At 41.6% G+C, this 17,756-nt stretch overlaps 1 protein-coding gene across 4 annotated transcripts in view; it reads right to left on the reverse strand.

Moving 5' to 3' along the window:
* The window catches only part of DDAH1 (dimethylarginine dimethylaminohydrolase 1), a 254,705-nt gene that overhangs the window by 141,970 nt on the left and 94,979 nt on the right, over positions 1-17,756 (reverse strand). Inside the window, exon 1 of one of the 4 annotated variants that reach the window (XM_025377493.1) lies at positions 187-644. The exons of the other annotated variants lie outside the window; for them this stretch is intronic. Coding sequence (XP_025233278.1) covers positions 187-489 — 303 coding nt within the window. The 5' untranslated portion in view covers positions 490-644. Of the gene's footprint in view, positions 1-186; positions 645-17,756 lie in introns of those variants that run through there. 4 annotated transcript variants of the gene reach the window in all.

Genomic DNA, 17,756 nt, shown 5'->3' on the forward strand with positions numbered 1-17,756 from the left:
ACACACACACACACACACACACACACACACACACACACACACACACACACTCGCCCCACGACGGGAAGTTGTGAACTAGCCCAGGTGCCAATGGCGCTACTCCCCAGGCAACGCGGCTGCAGACGGGAGGGGAGGGCCCGGCGCGCGCCCCGGCCGCGCCCCTCGAGTCGCCGGGCGGGCAATTACCTCCTTCCTCCGGCTCGGCGCCCCGGGTCGGGTGATGAGGGCCGTCTCCTCGCACACCACAGCCACGTCCTCCACGAACACGCAGTCCGGAAGGCTCTCGTCGGCCGGCAGCTCCACCACCTGCAGCCCCAGCTTGCTGCCCAGCACGCCCACGTAGAGCTGGTGCTGCCGTTCCGCGCGGGCGACGTCCACCTCCTCGCCCTTGGCGCTTCTCAGCGCGTGCTGGCCGAGCGACTCCGGCAGCGCCCGCACCACGGCGTGGGTGGCTCGGCCGAAGGCGGCGGGGTGGCCGAGCCCGGCCATGGCTTCGGGAGGCTTAGGGGCGGCGGCGGAGGCGGAGGCGGCCGGGTCCTGCCGCGGGCAGTGCGCTCCAAGCCTGCGAGCGCCCGGCGGCTCCTCTTGGCAGCCGCTGAATGTGGTGCAGAAGGAGCCCAGCTCGCGCCCGGAGCCCTGCCCGCGCGACTGAGCATGCCCAGAGCTCCGGGCGCCGGCCTGCGCGCAGCCCGCGCGCCCACTCCGGCGCTGGCGGGTCTCGCGCCAGCCTAGGCAGGAGTTGTGGCGGCGAGCGCCGCGCGAGGAGTGGGGCCAGGAGAGGCGGCCGGGGAAGCAGCAAGGGCAAGAAGTATGTTCAGGCGGGGGACCTCGGCGAAAAGCCACCCCTACCCAGACCTGGCGGTACCTGTGTTCTGTCGCAGGTGCACACCTCCCATCGTCCCCAGCGCGGAATTGGAGAGCCAGCCTCGGTCTGGACAGAGCGGCTGGAGGGCTTCTTGGTTTTTGCCTGAACAGTTTAAACCTTGCTTACTTACAAAGTCTAGTCCACTTTTGAAGAGCTATAATGGCTTACAGATTCTTCATTTTAAGCTTAAATCGCACGGGTCCCAGTTCTGTTTTCTGGCCTTACCTAAAGTACAAGTTTTTTTGTTGTTTTTTGTGTGTTTGCGTGTGTGTGTTTTCACAAAACAGCATTTGCATATCTGAAAACAGTTCTAATTATCTATGCTGCCTAACACCATCCTCTACCCCCAACCCTAACCCCCTCCAGTCCTGGAGCCCAAACCACTGAAAAGTAACTAGTGATTTGGTTTCCAAGTCCTTTCAACATTCTGGTCAGCTTCCTTTTGATACACACCAATTTGCTTGTATCCTTTTAAAATCATAGCATCCGGAAAAGAAACAATTCTTCCTGTGTGGTCTGACCAGCACAGACTACAGCAGCACCCTTGTTCCAGATGCTGGGCCTCTATGAACACTGCCTAAGCCTGTATTCACTTTTTTGGTGGTCTAGGGCCAAGGCCCAGGCTCCAGCCTTCTTGCCAGAACTCTGATCCCAGCTTTTAGGAAACTGGATTTCTAGGAGCAGGTCTGTCTGAGCATCCTAGAATGGTTGCCCCAGTTGAGCCCGGAGATGTGATCTGCCTTCTCTCCCCTCCCACAAGGGTGGTGTGAATTTATAAATGAGCTTCAAAATTCCCAGCTTCACATTTTAGTTTTTTTGTCTGTTTGTTTTTTGTTGTTGTTTTGTTTTGACGGAATTTCACTCTTGTTGCCCAGGCTAGAGTGCAGTGGTGTCATCCCGGCTCACTTCAACCTCCGCCTCCCCAGTTCAAGCAATTCTCGTGCCTCAGCCTCCTGAGTAGCTGGGACTAGAGGTGCGCGCCACTACTCCCGGCTAATTTGTATTTTTAGCAGAGACAGCGTTTCACCATGTTGGCGAGGCTGGTCTCGAACTCCTGACCTCAGGTGATCCACCCGCCTTGGCCTCCCAAAGTGCTGGGATTACAGGCATGAGCTACCACGCCCTGCCCAAATTTGAGGAGTCTTAAGGACAGCTCTGACACTGATGTTGGGAAGTGGGACCAAAAGTAAAATAACAAACCTTTAAGATCTACTAGGTAGTACTTCTAAAGCAAAATTCTTGGGGGATCCAGGCAGCCCCAATAGACCCAGTTTAGCGTCAGAAATCACTTAATGGTGTCCTCAGATGGAGGATTCCCATCAAAGTTACAGGTGAAAGTTGATCTTAAGTTTACCCAGGTTAAATATAAAATTTATTTATTTTTAAATTAGTTTACTATTTATTCTTTTTTTTTTTTTTTTTTTTTTTTTTTGAGATGGAGTTTCGCTTTTGTTTCCCAGGCTGGAGTGCAATGGCGCGATCTCAGCTCACTGCAACCTCTGCCTCCTGGGTTCAAGCGATCCTCCTGCCTCAGCCTCTCGAGTAGCTGGGATTACAGGCACGTGCAACTACACCTGCCTAATTTTGTATTTTTAGTAGAGACAGAGTTTCTCCATGTTGGTCAGGTTAGTCTCAAACTCCTGAACTCAGGTGATCCGCCCGCCTCAGCCTCCCAAAGTGCTGGGATTACAGGCGTGAGCCACTGCACCCAGCTTATTTACTCTTATTATATATTGTTTATTTATTTAGCTCCCAGGTTAAATAAAGTATAGGACTTCATTCTGCCCTTTACTGCAGACTTTACCAGACATTGAGGCTCCGTATGTCTCTAACTGGCCACCATCTAGCAATCTTCATTCATGCCTGTGCCTTGTTGGACCTGAAAACTTCACTTACCACTCAGTGCCCTGAGTCTAACTATGAACAGGGCTCTGTGTACCACTCTGGGCTCATGTCAATCTAGCAGCCAATTAAAACCTGATGTTAGCCATGTCTTTCAGTACTGAAATTGGGTAAGTGTTCTTTTAAAATCTAATTTTGTAGTTATCCCTGTTAAATGTTATTTACTTCTTTCTAACTTGTCTAGTTTTGATTCTGTTATCTCGTGCATTACTTATTACTTCTAATTTGTGCCATCTGCAATTTGATAAGCATGCCTTCTGTCTTCTCTAAGCAGTTGTCAAAAAGTATTAGAATGTATATATTAGTAAAAAAGAATAATAAAATTACCAAATCCAGTAGATTATAGTTTACATGCTTTTACACTTCAGCAATGAAGGACTGTTTTTAGGAAAATGGACTTTATTGAGCTTAATACATTGATATGTTCATTTTTCCCATGAATATTTATTGAAAATTCCCAAGGCACATCACCATGTTATGCACTTCAGAGTCACAAAAGAAGGAAGCACAAAGACATGATCCTGACCTTGAAGAGCTCACAATCTCACTAGGAAAACAAGACATCCAGAATTGGAGCTGGGGTAAGTGCACATAAGAGGTATACATAACAAAGTGCTACAGGAAGGTGAGAGAAAGAGAGATCTCTATGGTGGGTGGGAGTGGAAGAAAGCTGCTTGAAGGTGATTGGACCTGGTTTAGGCCTTGAATAATTTTTGGATGTGAGTAACTGAAGGAGAGAATGAGAATTCTAAGGGAAAGGCATTTTCAAAGGACAGTAGGTAGATCAATTTACATATCTATAGGAGCTGTAACAAAACAACTCCAACACATATAATGGCACAAAGTTGATAGAAGCTTATCTCTTATTCACTTAAAGTCTAACACAGATGTTCCTGATTGGTTCTCAACTCTTTTTTCCAAGCAATATTCAGGGATCCAGCTTTCTTCTATTTTGTGGCTCCAACTCTTCTACATGTGGCATCCAAGTTTTCCATGCTCACTGTATTAGTCAGTTCTCCTGCTGTGAATAAAGACATACCCAAGCCTGGGTAATTTATAAAGGAAAGAGGTTTAATAGATTTAGAATTCCACATAGCTGGGGAGGCCTCACAATTATGGCAGAAGACGAAGGAAGAGCAAAGAGATGTCGTACATGGCGGCAGGCAAGACAGCTTGTGTGGGGGAACTCTCCTTTATTAAACCATCAGATCTCATGAGACTTATTCACTACCACGAGAACAGTACAGGAAAGATTCACTACGATGATTCAATTACCTCCCACCTGGTCCCTCCTACAATACATGGGAATTATGGGAGCTACAGTTCAAGATGAGAGTTAGGTGGGGACACAGCCACCCCATATCACTCACCTTTCTCAAACTGGAAGAACAAGAAAGAATATACAGCCACCACATGTGAAAGGCTTAATGGGTCAGGCCTAGAAGGAATGCATATCACCTCTGCTCCCATTCTTCTGTCTAAAATTCTGCCACCCTGCTACAATAACCTTGAGGGAGGACTGGAAAATACAGTCTGCTGTATTTTTCTTTATTAGAAAGAAAAGAAAACACAAGGCTGGGGAAACAGCTGACTGGTGTCTGTCCCCAGAGAACTGTGGGGAAAATGGAAAACAAAAGTGGGAAAGTGGGCTAAGCCTTCATCAAATGAGCTGTGGAGAGGCATATGTTGTGGAAATTAAGAGCATAGCTTCTAGAGCCAGACTGTGTAGTGAAAGCTTGGCTCTACTATTTCCTTGTTTTATGATCTTAGGCATGTTACTCTTTTCCTCAGTTTCATCGTCATCTATAAATGAGGAGTAATGAACACATTATCATAGAGTTATTATAAATGTTAATATTGCAAAATGCTTACAAAGTGCATAGAATAGTAACTAGAGCCTAATAGATGGTCAGTAAATATTATCCATTGAGAGGTTTTGAACAGAAGGCTTTGCACGTGATTTCCTACCGAAGGCCAAACCACACATGCACATTCACTGAATTATCAGTCATATAGCTGCTTGAAGGTATGCTTTCCAATAGAACTAGTGGCCTTCCTAGGTTGATAGACCAAATCTCACCCACAAGTGTAATCATAGATTCAATAAATATTTATTGGACCCTTGCCAGGTATTGTGCTAGGCACTGGGGATGTAATTATGAATGATAATGTATGGCTTATGGTCAAATTGTTCCTTTTGCACTTCTGGACATTTCAAGAGCTTTATAAGCAATTTCCTTTAAATTCCCTCTGTTTGACATACCTAAAGCTATTTCTGTTCTGGTTGGATGTTGATTAACACAGGGGCAAGTTTTCTTTTCCATTGATAATATTGCTGGTATCTTGCCTTATTTGAAGTCAATTTTAGATAACAAGTATCTGAAGATTAAAACAGGCATTCCTGTCTTACTCTTTTCTTACTCCATTTTAGCAGATACAAAATTTACTTTCATAGGAGACAGGTGCTTTGAGTTGGGGGTGTGTATTAGTCTGTTTTCACGCTGCTGATAGAGACATACCCAAGACTGGGTAATTTATAAAGAAAAAGAGATTTAATGGACTCACAGTTCCATGTGACTGGGGAGGCCTTACAATCATGGTGGAAGGCAAAAGGGACATCTTACATGGCCACAAGGCAAGAGAGAAAATGAGAATCAAGTGAAAGGGGTTTCCCCTTAGAAAACCCCCACACCTTGTAAGACTTATTCAGTACCACGAGAACAACATGAGGGAAACTGCCCCACATGATTCAATTATCTCCCACTGGGTCCCTCCCACAACATGTGAGAATTATGGGAGCTACAATTCAAGATGAGATTTGGGTGGGGACACAGCCAAACCATATCAAGGTGGGAATTCTCAAAGAGAAGGAGGGCTCAAGGGTGTCCTTGTCCATCCTAAGTGCTAGAAATATTGGACCAAGTAAGTACCATAAATCTACAATTTGACACTAAGTCCTGAGTGTTTTAACATAATTATTACATAAATATTTACTGCGAAAGAAGCCCATTGCTGCAGATTACCTTTTATATCCAAGGAGTGAGTGGTGTTTGGTTGAATGGGCAGGCAGTGAGTTACAGACCCCGAGAGGGTTCCACGGTAACCAGGACTCTGGTTCCTAAAATCAAGACACATAGCCTCCTAATCTCAGTTTCTCCTACTTTCATCTGGGGTTTCGTTCATTAAAGAAACATTTACTAAGCATCTACAGTATGTATGGTAGAGGAATACATAAAAGCAGTGGATAAGGCATGGGTTTTGAGTCAGACAAGCCTGAATTTGATTCCTGGCCCTCCTACATTCTGGCTGTATCACCTTAGTGTACCCAAGACCCGTGTTTCACCATTTTCTTTCTTGCTTGAAGCTGTAGAGGACTGATCTTCATGGACTTCATCACCTGACATCCTATTTTTGTTGGTTTGGGTGAATGGGATATACTTACAGGAGACTGGAGGACAAGAGGGGAGAGAGATTGGGGTATTTATTTCTCTGGCTCCCTTCCTGCTTTTTCATGGTTGTAGCAACAGCTCCATCCTTCTACAATCATAGCTTCTGCTGGTGGCCCCTCTTCCATGGTTCCAGCTCTCAGCTGGGTTCTGGTAATGCTGTTGCCTTCCATTATTCTATCTAGGGGTGGTATTGGCTTCTCGTGTTTGCTAGTCCCTGGGTGCCTCAGTGTTCCTCGTTGGTTCTCTTTACCTGCCCACACCTCTAAAAACATTCCTTTTATTAAACATGCTCTTCAGAATTGTTTAAGTATGCCATTTGTTTTTTTTACCAGGGCCCTCACTTATAACTCACTTGTTATGTACATATATGTGTATATGTGTGCACACACATTGTCTTGAATTGGTGTGTAAAGTGGGAGTTATAATACCTTTTTCTCAGAGTTTTGAGGCTGAAATGTGACTGCATATACAAGGAATCTGAGCATTGCTTCTAGGACACAGTAAGTACTCAATTGTGATAGCCACTAATATTAACAGTTATTGTGCCCTTGTGCCAGGCATTGTATTCATTATGGAGTATCCATCTGCCTCTATATAAAATGCCTATTTTCACCACTTAAAATACCCAAGTCCTTCAAATGAGATAACATAAAGTGCCCACAACAGTGATAGGGACACTGCAAGCTCTCAGTGCTTTCTGCACTTCAAAGTTCAGCCTTCTCTGGTCCCCACCTCTTCCTGTGCAAGAAACACATTCCTTTTCTGAATTTCTGTAGCTCTTTCTGTGTTCCTCTGTTGGGGCTCAGAAAACAATGCCCCAAAACGAAGGCCTCAGAAGCAGCCTCAGAGGTGTAGGTTTGTTCTCTGACCTTCTCCTGCCCTTCTGTCTCTCAGTCCCATGCCCCACTGAGGCTAGGCTCAGAAACTGGAATCCCTCTTCCCCGAGGTGGGTCATAGAAACCAAAATGCCTTTTTCCCCAAAGCCAGACATAAAACCTAAAAATATTACTCCAGTTTTCCTTCTGCCCTATTTCTGTGAAAAGTGGCCATAAAGAAATTATCTGACATACCTTGTTTGTAGATCATAAGACCCCCATTCCAGAGAAGGTCCTGTCCCACCCCCAGAAGGAAGGAATGCTGCTCAGACAGGCGAAGGAGAATCCAGGCAGACAGACCTGGCTGGGTTTCCTCGCTCAGTTTGTTGGCATTAGATCATACCCTTTTGGTCCACTCATATTTCTACATGGCTGTCCATACTTTGTTAAACCTAAGCATAAAATAGGTCAATTTCTCCTGTGTCTTTGGGTCTTCATTCTGAAGGCTCCCATATGTACACCCTAAATAAATTTATATGCCTTTTCTCTTATTAATCTGCCTTTTGAGAGTTGATTTTTCAATGAAACTTCAAAGGGCCCTTGGTCCCCACACCACTCTTATGCTGCTTATTACTTTCTCCTAGCACAGTGTAATAACCCATGGATGCCAGAGTCATCTACCTCATTACAATGACATTAGGGGCTAATGAGATAACCAAAATATCCTGAAAAGTTCTAAGTACTATATAAATATGTTGAATTTTAACAAGTTTGTGATGTATTATGATGATAAGCAGAGGTGAGTGTTGCTCCAAGCTTTTTTTTTTAGATTCAGTGGGTACATGTGCAAGTTTGTGACATGGATACGTTGCATAATGCTGAGGTTTGGGCTTCTACTGAACCCATCATCCAAATAGTGAAGACAGTACCCAATAGCAAGTTTTTCAGCCCTTCCCGCCTCCCCTCCTGCCTCTTTTTGGAGTTTGCAGTTTCTGTTGTTTTCATCTTTATGTCCATGGGTATTCATTGTTTAACTCCCACTTATAAGTGAGAACAGTATTGCAGTATTTGATTTTCTGTTTCTGCATTAATTCACTTAGGATAATGACCTCCAGCTGCATCCATGTTGTTGCAAAAGAAATGATTTCATTATTTTTATGGCTGTGTAGTATTCCATGGTGTATATGTACCACATTTTCTTTATCCAATACATCACTGATGGGCACCTAGGTTGATTCCATTACTTTGCTGTTGTGAGTGGTGCTGTGATAAATATATGAGTGGCAGTGTCTCTTTGGTAGAACAATTTCTTTTCCTTTGGGTAGAAGTGGATTGCTGGGTCAAATGGTAGTTCCCCAAACTTTTATATCAGCTATTTTTTCAGTTTTTCAGAGCTTCTTGCAACATTATTTTTCCAGAAGTATGTTTATGATCATTTGATATTCATATATATTTATGGGGGAAGAAATAGTTTGAGGGGAAAGACCTTTCAAATTCTGCTAAATCTAAATGTAGAAGAAAAGAAAAACATTTTTCTACAGTTAAAATTGTTGTATATGTATATGCATGTGTACACACACACACACACAAACAGGGCTCTGATAACCCCGTTCATTGCCTTGTGAAATGAAGTTGCTTCATTTTCTTATGAAGCACAGAGAAATGCCAGTTTCACAATGCCAGGGAATCGCTGTATTTGCTTTTGTGATATTAACGCACAATGGTTTTAACATAGCATTGGTATATACATGTCCAAAGAATCGTTTGCTTCAGTGATGCTTCCCTCTCATGGCTTCTTTTCTTCTGCCAGTCTGTCTCTCTCCCTCTGCTTCTACTCCATTGCTTTTCCTCATTCTTTCCTTTAAATGATGGTATTTCCCAGAGTTCTCTAGCCTCCATCTCTTTTCTTCCAACTTTACATGCTCCCTGCTTTGGATGAGCGAATCTAGGCCCATGACTTCAAATACACCCCAGTGCCAACATGGCTCAAACCTTCATTTCTGGTCTTTTCCTGCCCAGCTTCAGAACTGACTAAAAGACATCCCTATTTGGCTGCTCCACAGGCACTCCAAAGTCGACATCCCAAAGCACAGCTCATCATGTCCTGCCCAGGATTGCTCCTTCCAATCCCTATTTCATTCATACTGGTAGTTGCTTAAGCCAGTAATCTGTGTTATCCTTTGCCTCACATTCTCCTTTACCTCCACATTTAATCAATCACCATGTTTTGACCAATCAATCTTCTTAAAATGCTTCAAATCCACCCATGTCTCTTCATCCACTCTGCTACCACTTAGTCCAGAAAATAATTTTTGGTTTCCTGGATTACTACAATAGCCATCTTATCCAAAGCGGTCTTTCTAAACTGCAAATCTAACTGCCACTCTCTTGTCTAAATCCTCCAGTAGCTTCCCAGTATCCTCAGAATTAAGTCCACATGTTTTACCATAGCCCACCCAACACCCCACCCCCGTGATGTGGCCTCTGCCTACTTGCCATCCTCATTCTGATCTCATCCCTATTTTCTCTTACTTGGGCTTCTGTGCATGGTTTCCTATTTCCTGGAATGTGTGTGGCCCCATCTCTGCTTGGGTAATTCCTAATCCTCTTTAGACTCATTGAAGGCATCACTCCATTCAAGAAGACTTCCCTGGGTCCCCAGGTTGGATGAGATGCATCTGTATCCCTGTTTTGACTCCTATGACAAAGCACTGTTTAACTTGCTAATCCAAGGAGCTCTTGGCAGACAGGCACATCTTTTTATTACTGGATCCTCAATTCAGGTGTGTAGAGAATGACTGAATTAAAGCAATAGATGGCATTCCTCTCTCCCCATTTTCATCAGCCCACTTTCATATGAATGGGTTTCGGTTCCTATAAAATAAGAAGGTTATACTAGGCCCCTTCCAGCTTTAAGAATCTATGATTCTGTTGCTCCCAATGCTTATAAATTGCTATGGGAGAGTGGAGAGTTCATGGTCACAGCTGTGTGATCTTGTACAACTTGCTTGACCTTTCTGAGCCTCAGACCCCTCATTTGAAAAATGAGGATAGTAATATCAATCTTACATAGTTCTTATGAGGACTAAATTAAATTAACTTAGACAACATATGAAATATGTTCTTCCTCTCCCTTGTGCTGAGGGAGCCGTTTGTTCAAAGGAGCCCTTTGTTCAAATGCTGGCTCCACTACTTACTATCTGTACAATCCTGGTCAATTAACTTCACATACAGAGCTTCTGTTTTTTTCATTTGTAAAACAAAGATTACACCTATATTATGATGTAATGAAGATTAATGAGATGATCCATGTAAAGCTTTGCAGCATGTAGATATAGCAAGTGCTCAACAAATGTTAGCCACTTCTGTGATCATGGAGGAGGAGAAGTGGGAGGAGGAGGGAAGAAGAAGAAAATAGGCAAAGCATAGCAATAGTTGACTTTCAACAAAGGTTACTCCCTTTCCTCTTTCCTATTCCATTCTTGGTTGGGGAAAGCTTCATTTACCCATTCGAGGGTCAAATCCCATTACAATAAAATTGTTGCCCAACTTCCCCTGCTGAATGGGAACCTTCTTATATTAAATTTTGGTAAGAATTTCCTACATTTTAAATAATTCAAGTTACTTAATTCGATATGTTTGACAACACAATAGGTGTAACTCTTAGAAACATAGATCATGTAAACACTGTCAGATTATTTCCCCACACTTTCTTTTCCTTACCAGCACCATTATAAAATTGTAGAGGGGTTCCATATATCGGGACCTGCATCATGAAAAATGTGGGGTGGGGTGGGGGTAGAGGTTCCAAACTTCTAGTGGGTTTATGGAGAAAGCCTCACTGTCCCTAGTACCTGAACTCTTACCTCTGAGGTGGTTGGGTTTTTTGTTTGTTTGTTTTGGTTTTGGTTTTTTTGAGACATGGTCTCGCTCTGTAACCCAGGATGGAGTGCAGTGGCACAATCTCAGCTCACTGCAACCTCCACCAGGCTCAAGCAATTCTCCCACCTTAGCCTCCTGAGTAACTGGGACTAGAGTTGCACGCCACCACACCCAGGTAATTTTTGGTTTTGTTTTTGTGTTTTTATAGAGACAAGGTTTCGCCATATTGCCCAGGCTGGTCTCAAACTCCTGAACTCAAGCGATCTGTCTGCCTCAACCTCCCAAAGTGCTGGGATTACAGGCGTGAGCCACCATGTCCAGCCTCAAGGTAGTTGTTGCACGCTTCTTTATTTTGCCCTTCATCTACTTTCTCCTCTGAATTATCTTTCCTCAGCTCCTTCTTATCATGCATTTACGTTTCTTTCTCTTTGTTTCAGTTATTGTTGATGCACAAAAAACCACCCTGAAACCTCGTGGCTTAGAACAGTCATATTGTTTGGCCCATGATTTGTGAATTAGGAATTGGGGGAAGGCTTGTGTCTCTGATCCACATGGAGTCCACTGGGGCAGCTGAAGCTGGGAACCACTTTCCAGCTGACTTTCTCACTTACATCTCTGGTGCCTCAGTGTTGCTCAGCCTGACCTCCAGCTCACCCCCTCCACACAGGTCCCTTCTTCCAGAGCTTTTTTCTGTGGCTCATGATTCTCACAGAATGGTGGTCTCAGAATAGTCTCATTTCTTGGTGGTTGGCTTCCTTCACGTGAGAAGTGGATGCTGCGATGTTCTTTAGGGGCTATGCACATAGCTAACATGGCATGATTTCTGCTGTCCTGTACTGGTCAAAGCAGTCACAGGTCTGCCCATCAAAGGGAGGGGAACAGACACTTTCTCTTGATGGAAGGAGTGTCTATCATTAACCAGTCACACTCTTAGTATCAAGTTCTGTTATTCTTTCAATGTAGTGTTTCAATAATATTTTCAGAAAAAATTCTTTCAGTTTTTGAAATTTTGCTAATTTTTTTTCTGAATTAAAAACAGAGTCCATAATACAGATTTATTTACACAACTAGCACTAGTCACTGACTAGTAGTAGGTGTGAATACTGTTTAGCAGAGAGACTGCTATGAATCCAACCATCACTAAATACTCACAAACTAAGTGCTATAAAGGAAAAGGACTGGGTGCCACGAGCATGCATAACATAAATCCCATATGTCTGGGGGAGTAAAGGAAGGCTTTCCTGGAGAGGTGACTTCTGAGCTGAGAATTGAAAGATGAGTAGGTATTAATTAGGAGTGGAGAGAAATTGCCAAACTGAGCTGAGCATATGAGCAAAGGCGCAAGATGGGAGGGAATTTAGTATGTTGGAGGAAGGAAGAGAAAAATCTATGTGCTACAGCTGGAATGTCAGTGATATTGTTAACCTTGTTTTAAAGCTGAGGGTCAGCTCCTGGCTGAGAGTCCTGACACAGGTAAGGGCTCCACAAATATGTGCCTCCCCAATGATGGGGGACCTGTCAATGATATGCATCTGCCCTCAGGTCTTTTCTATAGCCTTTACAACTAGAAGAGTGTCCCCTATAACCTCATGACATCTCACATGAGAAACATCCAGATTCAGAGAAGTCAGCATCGAAAACCAGCCGAAGAAAATATTATCTACGAAAATATAACACATCCTGGTGGTTATCATAGAGTGGAGTTAAAATGTAAATCAAGATTAACTCACGCCAAGATTATGCTACTCTTTAGAGATGATATATGACTCACACTACTATCTCTGCTACACTATATATAGTATTGTATACTATATATAGCAGAGATAGTATATGTATACATATATGTATATACTATCTCTACTATATATATATAGAAATATATATAGTATATTATGATGTGAAATTTTGATGTGAAACCTAGAAGAAAATGGTAATTTGTGTTCATACAGGTCACATATGTAGCTACTTACTAAATTTTTCAGGGAATTTATTTAAACATCTCAACCATCAAATTAGTGTATGCATGAATAAAAAATGCTGTACAGATTGACTATCATTTACTGTATATGATATTTTATGCTTTTATTCCCTAGCATATGGGCTTCTATTCTCTGTTCAGTTTTTGTTATTTTAATATATTAACCATAATTGAAAAAAATTAATGATCTATGCTATCTGTCAACTCAAAAATCTCCTAATCTCAGTTTCTCCAACTTTCTTTCTAAAAAAGAATTTTAGAAAAGCCTTTAAGAAAGAATTTTTCAAAAATATAGGGAAAAAAGAGAAAGGAAATTGCCTGGGAAAGCAAATTTTTCTTCTCTGAGAATGCTGACAGGTAAACCATTTTGGAGAGAAATAGGCAAGAATATTATATAGAAAAATCAGATTCACTTTTATAGAAAACGTGAGTTTCCACTAAAGACCATATCATAGGATATATCTTTAAAAAGAAAAGAGAAGTTTCCACTCTAACTTGGTTTTTGCCAAGAACGCTTTCTGACATCTTAATTAATTTTAGGAATTATCTGTATTATTCTGCTCTCAGGCTGCTAATGAAGATATACCTGAGACGGGGTAGTTTACACAGGAAAGCAGTTTAATAGACTCACAGTTCCACATGGCTGAGGAGGCCTCACAATCATGGCAGAAGGCGAAGGAGGATCAAAGTCATATCTTACATGATGGCAGGCAAGAGAGCTTGTGCAGGGGGGAGTTCCCATTTATGAAACCATCAGATCTCATGAGACTTATTCACTAACAGAATGGGAAAAACCCACCCCCATGATTCAATAACTTCCCATTGGGCCCTTCTCACAACATATGGGGATTATGGAAACTACAATTCAAGATGACGTTTGGGTGGGGACACAACCAAACCACATCATCATTCTTTCAGTTGTATCCTTCCTATTGTAACTTAATGTTTCTTGAATTTTATAATATTGTCTGTCTTATTGCACTAGTGTTCAGATCCTCATCAGAAGTGGTCATTGATGGGTAAGTTGGAGATCAGGGAATAGGTTTGGCATTGTCAGAGAAGACTAATGAATATCAACTGATAAAGAATGGGTTGTTAATATTATGGGGGATAGTCTATAGCATGTTACATTACTGTATAATGCTATATTCTATATAATTGTATATTACTTTACAATAGTCTAGAAATATGGTGAAACTAATACATACTTTAAAAGAAATTATATTTTTATTGCCTTTTGAAAGTTAAAATTTAATTTTTATTTTACTTTATTTTGTATTTTGCTTTTAAAAGATTAATGATTTGCTATAGCCCAAGAGGTAGTAGGTGAAAGCTTAAAGTACTTAATAATCTGAGATTATTTTTCCTCCCTCCTGTTTTTCTTTTATAAAGACACCAGATGGAAATTAAATACTTAATTAAATTAAATTAGGCACTAATATTACCACAATCAGGGTTTGCACTACTAATTGCTTATTGAGTATTACAACAGTGTTCACACAGTCTGAAAGTAGAGTGGTTTTGGCCACATATCAAAACGGGCAGTGTTATAACAGCTCCAGATGTTACAGTAACAGGCACTCTCGAGGTGGGGCCCATGTGAGCATCATGAGAACCCCAGACAATTAGATATTGCTGGTTCAGTTTGCTGGGCCTTGTCTTGATCCCTTTAGGGTGAAAATGGTGCTTCCAGCTTGCATCTGTTTGGCCCTGCTTGGGAGAGAGTCATGCTGGGCCAGGCTAATCACATGTTCTGGAAGAGGTCACAAAATTCTGATTTGGGAATTTTTATAAACGACTATGCCCATCTTACACATACTGAAATCTAAGAAGATAATATTTCCTTGTCACATTGTTCTGAAGCAGACATTCAATTAAATTCAAAGAGCACATGTCTGCTCTCATAGGAAAAACTGTGAACAATTAAAAGAGAAACAGAACAAGTGACAAAACAGCTCATTCTTCAGAAGAGTGGGAGAACTAACCCACTGTGGATGGTTCAACACTTCTGTCAGTAGGTAAAACTGTGACAGAGTCAACATTCACCTTAGAAATTCTTCTATGTACCCCTGCTCCACCCGACACACTGTTAGTAGTTCCCTATCCCTGGGTCACCTCTCAGCACAGGCTTAAACTGCTCCCTTTCACACCAAAATGTATGTGCTCTGGAGTTCGTTTTGTCAAGATTCCTCTTAAGCTTCTAATGAAACCTAACGAAACCTATTTGGGATAGGATCTCAGATGAAAATAACTTTTCAATTCAATACTTTGATATTAAATGACTAAGTGTGCTAGATACTGTGGCTAATGATCTGATTAAGAAACGGTTTCTCTATTCATCTTTTTAAAAATCAGGAACAGGCAGGTGCTGTGGCTCACACCTGTAATCCCAGCACTTTGGGAGGTTGAAGCTGGCAGATTACCTAAGGACAGGAGTTCGAGACCAGCCTGACCAACATGGTGAAACCCCATCTCTACTAAAAATACAAAAAGGAGCTGGGCGTGGTGGCGAGCACTTGTAATCCCAGCTACTCAGGGGACTAAGGCACAAGAATCACTTGAATCGGGGAGATGGAGGTTGCAGTGACCCAAGATAGTGCCACAGCACCCCAACCTGGGCGACAGAGCAAGACTCTGTCTCAAAAATAAATAAATTAATTAATTAATTAAATTAAAATTAAAAATCAGAAACAATTGGAAAGCCCTATAATAAAAGAGTAGTTAAATAAATCATGGTACATCCATACCTGTGGGATATTCTGTAGCCATTAAAAATAATGCTTTTGAAAACAATGTTTTAGTATGATCACAGTTTTACTTTAAGAACATATATAGGTGAAAAGGCTTAATAAAATATAACAGTAACTTTTGTTATCTTTAAGAAGTGGGATTATATATGATTTTTGTTTTTTTTTTAAATTTTATGTATTTTCCAATTTTTCTTTAAGAAGCATATACTTTATAAAATAATAAAAATCATTTCTTGTTTTTTTTTTTTTTTTTTGAGATGGAGTCTCGCTCTGTCACCCGGGATGGAGTGCAGTGGCGCGATATCAGCTCACTGCAGCCTCCGTCTCCCAGGTTGAAGTGATTCTCCTGCCTCAGCCTCCTGAACAGCTGGGATGACAAGTGTGCACCACCACACCCAGCTACTTTTTGTATTTTTAGTACAGACAGGGTTTCACCATGTTAGCCAGGCTGGTCTTAAACTCCTGGCCTCAGGTGATCCACCTGCCTCGGCCTCCCACAGTGTTGGGACTACAGATGTGAGCCACCTACCTAGCCTAAAGACAATTTCTCTCTGAAAGGGTTATGTCTAGTCCAAATTAAAAGATTGAAAACAAATGATTAGTACATTATGATAAGTGTTATAGTTATATACAAGATGTTATGAGAACAACTACCCATATGGATGATATCACTTAATATGATACCACCCCCAATGATTTCTCAAAAATCTTTTTTACACATTATAAACCAGCTAGTTTATTATTTTGTAGTAAGATATAGAACTTTTACCATGCAGACTGAAATACCTATGTCAACATGAACAGTACTTTTCTTCCTAGAGGCAGTTACGTGGAAAGCCAAGTTATTATCAGGTTATTTAATGAGTGTGAAATCCTAACAAGAGGAGACCAACTTTAAGACCAATAACTCATCCATGAAGGCTGGGGGCACACTTTCCCACCACGGGAACACTTTAGCCTCCAGAAAGCTTATTGACTCTTCCCTCCTCATCTTGGTCTGGCTGAGCACTGCCACTGGCCAGTCACTTCCTGCAGCCATACAGTCTGGCCAGCTTGGCCTAAGAGCTTTAGATGTTGGCCTAAATCCAACATCACTGGTTTGTGTTGTTACCGCCACTGTTACTAACAGTTAAGTTCTGAAGGGGGCATGTCAGTTGCTCCCATGTACCAACTAGGAGGCACAATAATCCTGTTAGTTTGTTCTCCCAAACTCACTCCACTCAAGTTTATCAGGTAATGTGCTCTGTAAGGTTGTTTCCAATCCCATTAGCACATACATAGATTACCTATAAATTGACCTAATGTAACCTGCTTTCTACTGAGGATTGAGGTTTTAAAGTTTTGTTTTCCCACTTTCTTGATCAGTGATTACCAATTATGTAGGAGTTAATGAAACCAATTCTGTATCACCACTGCAACCAAGATAGAGATACCAAGTCGTATGTATTTTTCAAATCAATAGTATTTTGTTCTCTATAATGTAAAAAACAGGAAGATGCAGTCCTCAACTTAGTACTCAACACTAGGAAGGGTCAAGTTGTCAAAAAATATCTTTCAACAGTAGAAAAAGTTGCTTTCCAATTAAAAAACAAAGCAGGTATTGCAATCATATAATAATGATAAAATTACAGAAAAAAAATATATTCAGACTGACCCACAGCATTCACACCACACCAGAATTTTGCCTGTAATAAAACAGTATATTTTATCTCAAAAAGTAGGTTAGGTCCATGCTGGCTAAAAACTTCAATCTCAGACCCAGTAAATGAGGATGAAATACATAGTGCATGCTTAACAGACATTGCATATACATCAACCATTCTTTAATGCCCCTCACTAGGGTTTTGAGGGATGGAGGGATGAAATGTGGATGGACATGTGTACTCACAAAGGCAGAGTTTCCTTCCAATTATAAAAATTCATACATGTGACCCTTTACTATGTCTTGGGCAATAGCTAAGATTTTATCTATGGGAATCCACCTTTGAAAATCACAACAAAAATCGACAGGAAATGATTTAATATAAAATATATAAACTTCTTAGGATGAGGACTTTCACAGAAAAGGAAGAAGAGGACAATAATAAAAATGAATTTTTGGCCCAGCATGGTGGC

The sequence above is a fragment of the Theropithecus gelada genome, chromosome 1 (genome assembly GCF_003255815.1).
Source record: "Theropithecus gelada isolate Dixy chromosome 1, Tgel_1.0, whole genome shotgun sequence".
Lineage (NCBI taxonomy): Eukaryota > Metazoa > Chordata > Mammalia > Primates > Cercopithecidae > Theropithecus > Theropithecus gelada.